We start from the raw sequence: 5,122 nt of genomic DNA on the forward strand, positions 1-5,122 counted from the left end.
GCACATGCTCCACTATGTTCATAGAGATCATATCTGTGATAGCCAGAAGCTGGAAACAGCCCAGATGTCCCACAGTGAAAGAATGGATACAGAAAATGTAGTCCATTTACACAATGCAATTCTATTCAGCTATTAAGAATGAGGATATCATGGGTTTTGCAGGCAAATAGATGGAACTAGAATATATCATACTGAGTGAGGTAACTCAGATCCAAAAAGACATGTATGGTATGTACTCACTAATAAGTGGATATTAACCAAAAATGTACAGAATACCCAGGATATAATAATTCACAGAATTCAAGAAGGTTAACGAGCCAAAGGATCCAAGTAAACACGCTTCAATCCCACTTGGGAGAGAAAAGAAAGCAAACACAGGGTGGGGATTAGAAGAGGGAGGGAGGAACCTGAGTGGGTTAGGGGAAAAGGAGGGGGATAAGGGGACATGATCAGGTATTGGGGTGGGGAAAAACAGGAGTGAAGCCCTGAGTTCCAGCAGAATGAATGTAAACATGCAACCTCAGGAGGTAAGAAGAGGAGGTATCCTCTAGAATGTACCAGACACCTGGGAGGTGAGAGACTCTCAAGACTCAGAGTGAGAGACCTTAGATGGAATGTCCAACAGTGGGGAAAGGGAATGTGTAGAGTTCACCTCCAGCAGAAAAAGATGGCATAAAGTGGAGGGATGGGATTGCCATGCCACAGTCAAAAACTCTGACCAAGAATTGTTCCTTCTAAAAGTACTGCAGGGACAAAAATGGATAAGAGACTGAGGGAAAGGCTGTCCAGTGACCATCCCAACTTGTGATCCATTGCAAATGGAGGCTCCAGGCCTGACACTATTACTGATGCTATGCTGTGCTTATAGACAGGATACTAGCATGACTGCCCTTTGAGAGGCCCAACAAGCAGCTGCCTGAGACAGAAGCAGATAACCAATAGACTGAAGTTGGGGACCCCTGTGGTTGAATTAGGAAAAGACTGGAAGAAGTTGAGAAGGAGAGTGACCTCATAGGAAGACCACCAGTCTCAACTAACCTGCACCTGTGAGATCTCTCAGACACTGAGCCACCTACCGAACAGGCAGCAAACACTAGCTTGTTTGAGGCCTCCAACACATACGCAGCAGAGAACTGTCTTGTCTGTCCTCAGTGAGAGAAGATGCACCTAAACCTCAAGAGACTTGAGGCCCCAGGGAGTGGAGAGGGCTGGAGAAGGGAAATACTCTTGGAGATGGGGAAGGAAGAATGGGATGAGGAACTGTTTGCAGGTGGACAAGGAGGGGAATAACGACTGGACTGTAAAAAAGATTAAAGATTTTTTTAAAAGTATATGGCAGTTATAAATACAGTGAAAACATTTTAGTAGTCTAATCTTTTTATTTTAATTAAATTATCTATTTAAAAATATAATAGACATTTAGAAATTGCCCTGAAGAAAAGAAGTCTTTTCATTTGAGCCAATAAGGCAAAAAAAAGTAGGATAAAAATCTAACATTTACATTTTGCTTTTTAATTATTTTGAACCTCAGTTTCCCTTTGTGGTAAAGGTATTAATCACTTAATAAATATTTTATCTAAAAAATTTTATCTTTTTTTAATGAGAAAAGTACAAGTATAAGCTATTGTTCAGACAATGAAAATAATATTTTTTTCTGAATTTGTAAAGAACTTGTTGTAGATGTTTAAAATCTGGTAGAATTTCACGGTAAATATATCTGGGTCTCTTATTGTTGTTGCTGTTGGTGTTTCTATATTTGCTATTTGTTTTTTCTAGAATAGTTTTAATTAATGTTTTAATCCTTTTATTGGTTATGAGTCTGTTTCAGCAGTGGAATTTTTGATTTGGTAGATATGCTAAATATAAAATTGGTACATTTCATTTAGAGTTTACAAATTAATAGAGTTAAAAGTTTTTAAAGTATTCCCTTATAGCATTCTTGTTTTCATTAGATATTTTCTTTATTTATATTTTAAACGCTATCCCCTTTCCTAGTTTCTCCTCTGAAAATCCCCATCCCCTCTCCCCTGCCCTTCCTCCCCAAACTACCCACTCCCATTCCCAGTCCTGGAATTCCCCTATACTGGGGCATAGAACCTTCACAGGACCTAGGGCCTCTCCTTCCATTGATGACTGACCAGGCCATCCTCTGCTACATATACAGCTAGAGCCACAAGTTCCACCATGCGTCTTCTTTAGTTGGTAGCTTAGTTCCAAGGAGTGCTGGGGGTACTGGTTAGTTCATATCGATGTTCCTTCTATGGGGCTTCAGACCCTTCAGTTCCTTGGGTACTTTCTCTAGCTCCCTTATAATATTCTAATATTCTTTCCTGCTTTTTGTAGTTATTCCTTTTTGAGTCATTGTTTTACTTCTTTTGGTTAGTTAAGACAAGGATCTGCCGATCACACCATCTCAATTAAAAAAAAAAAGTCTTTAGATTAATCAAATCTTTGCTTTGATTAATTAATTAATCAAATCTACTGCTTTGTTTCTAGTTCATTAATTTCTTGCTGTAAAGAGACACCATGATCAAGGCAACATGTATAAAAGAAATCATTTAATTGGAACTGGTTTGTCATTCAGAGATTTAGCCAAATATTATCATGGAGGGAAACATATTGGCATGCAGGTAAGAATGATGCTAGAATGGTAGCTGAGAGTTCTATATCTGGAATCTGCAGGCAGCTGGAAGTGAATAAGCCACATTAGGCCTGTCTTGATCTTCTGAGAGCTCAAAGCCCACCCACAGTGGCACGCTCCCTCCATCACTGCCACACGTACTCTATGAAGACCACAAACTGTGTTAAATTATCAGCATGGCAAAAACATATTATACTGCAGAGAACAAAAGGTTGAAAGTTTTACAAAGTTACAAAGAGCCAAAATAAGCCAGTCAGTGTGTGAAATCACAAGAAAAAAATGAAGCTTAAAATTCTGAGTTGATGTCTTTACAGAAAATGATATCATACAAAAGAAAAATGTGCAGCACCCATCAATAAGGACAACTCTTAACCTGACAGTATTTATGAAATGCACATAGAAGTTATGAAATGCTCAAATGTATTGATCATTGTAAAAGACATAATTGTAAAAAACAAATTAGTGAATATCCATCAGTTATACCTTTAAATGATGTGTGCTCATTTAAAATTACTTATTGTATGATATTTGTAAAGAAAAATTAATCAAACTATTAGGTTTGATATGATTAAAAATTTCCAAATTAAAATATACATTTCTATTTTGTTGCTATTAGTAAAGTGAATCAATTAATTTTAAAAGGAAAATATTTCCTTTGCATTAGTTTGGATAATTGCTATAGCAGCTTGCATATAAATTCTACAATATGTACTATAGATGCATTAACGAATTTTAAGACTTCTTAGATGATGCTCTATTATTGCCTTACTACAGCATAGCAAGACTTTACCATGGGCATCTGTATACAGATATAAACATATACCCGGGTACAATTATTCATTACTTTGAAGTAAATGTGCAAAACAAGCTTAAAAAGTGAGTTTACAAAACACAAAAAATGAGGCATTTTTCTCTTCATTTTTTATTCAAAAAATTACTTTGGACGATGTTTTTCACAGCCATAAGGACATCTTTATTACGAAAGCTGTAGATTATGGGGTTGAGTGTGGGTGTCAGGATGGTGTAGAATATTGCCAAAAATTTATCCTGCCCTGGAGTGTGGTATGAGCGAGGTCTCATATATGTAAAAATGAATGGCCCATAGTACATTATGACAACAACCATGTGGAAGGAACAGGTGGAAAAGGACTTTTGCCGGGCCCCTGATGACTGCATTTGGAATACAGTGAGGAGAATTTGCACATAAGATATAGAGATCATGGAAAATGGGATCAGCAGAAAAATAATGCCACTCACATAAACGCCTCGTTCATAGTGTGTTGTGTCTATACATGACAATTTCAACATGGCAGGGACTTCGCAGAAAAAGTGATCAATGGCTCTTGAGTGGCAGAAGGGAAAGTGGAGTGCAAAAACTGTGTGTACTATGGAGTTGAGGATCCCCACCAGCCAGGAGCCTGCAGCCAGGAGCCTACTGGAGTTATCCCTCATCAGCACAGGGTAGCGAAGTGGGTGGCAGATGGCCACATATCGATCATAGGACATGGCTGCCAGGAGAAGGCACTCACCACCTAGCAAGGTAAGAGAGAGAAATATCTGGAAGGCACAGCCTGCAAAGGAAATAGTTCTGCTGCCTGAGAGGAAGTCAGCAATCATTTTAGGAACAATGTTGGAAATGTGCAAGATATCCATGAAGGAGAGATGACTAAGCAGGAAATACATTGGGGTATGGAGTCGAGAATCCCTGTGGATTAGGAGGATCATGAGGGCATTTTCTGTTATAGCCATAATAAAAATGAAAAATATAAATGAGAAAAAAGTTAAGCTTGTCTTTGAAGAAGAGAACAGTCCCAAGAGGATGAAGTCGCTGTTAAAAGTGTAGTTCTCATATTCCATCATATTTCCTTCTATTTTACCTGCAAAGAGATCATTCTTTAATTATGAGAAAGTTGTTAAATCTATGACTTACTTAAAATTTTACATAATGAAGTGGGTTGATATGTAATTTGTATTCATCATCAAGTGCCTCATAGAGGGTTTCAGAGTTGATGTGTTATAAGTACATGGTTTTTTGTTCTAACAAAATTTAATATTTAGTTTGGAATAGACTGTTTTATATTTCAGATTTTTAACTGCACTTACCTTCATATGCTTTACTCAAGCCCACACATTACTTGAATAAACCTTTCACAATTGCACATCCTGTGTAATCTCCACTCGGGTTTCCTTCGGGTGGAACTCTCCCTAGAACCTGAGCATTGTTAAACCATTCTTTAATTAATTGTATATTCCAGTTGAAACCCAGATTTTCCTGCTCTTTTACAGTCTGCGTCACTTTAAGTCTTGAATAAGGAAAAATGGGCTCCAGTTATGAAAGGAAGTAAGGAAGATTAACAGCAGCATAAAATGTGTGGGTCATTTTGTGCTGAGTTTAACACAAAAAAGGGAGCTAACCATGATTAGTTTTAGAAACATTCAGTACTTCTTCCAAATGACTGTGATTAGACATCAGTGTGTGTA

The 5,122-nt window shown here is 37.6% G+C and overlaps 1 protein-coding gene across 1 annotated transcript; it reads right to left on the bottom strand.

Annotated features, from left to right (window-relative positions):
- Positions 1–3,556: 3,556 nt before the first annotated feature.
- On the bottom strand, positions 3,557–4,498 carry Olfr169 (olfactory receptor 169). The gene has a single exon (NM_001011855.1). The coding sequence runs from the start codon at positions 4,496–4,498 to the stop codon at positions 3,557–3,559; it is 942 nt and encodes a 313-aa protein (NP_001011855.1).
- Positions 4,499–5,122: the final 624 nt, after the last annotated feature.

This window comes from Mus musculus, chromosome 16, assembly GCF_000001635.26.
Source record: "Mus musculus strain C57BL/6J chromosome 16, GRCm38.p6 C57BL/6J".
In the NCBI taxonomy this organism is placed as follows: Eukaryota; Metazoa; Chordata; class Mammalia; order Rodentia; family Muridae; genus Mus; species Mus musculus.

What these genes read in the sequence shown, in the direction of transcription:
- Olfr169 (NM_001011855.1), bottom strand. Translation starts at nt 4,498, where the DNA reads ATGGAATATGAGAACTACACTTTTAACAGCGACTTCATCCTCTTGGGA.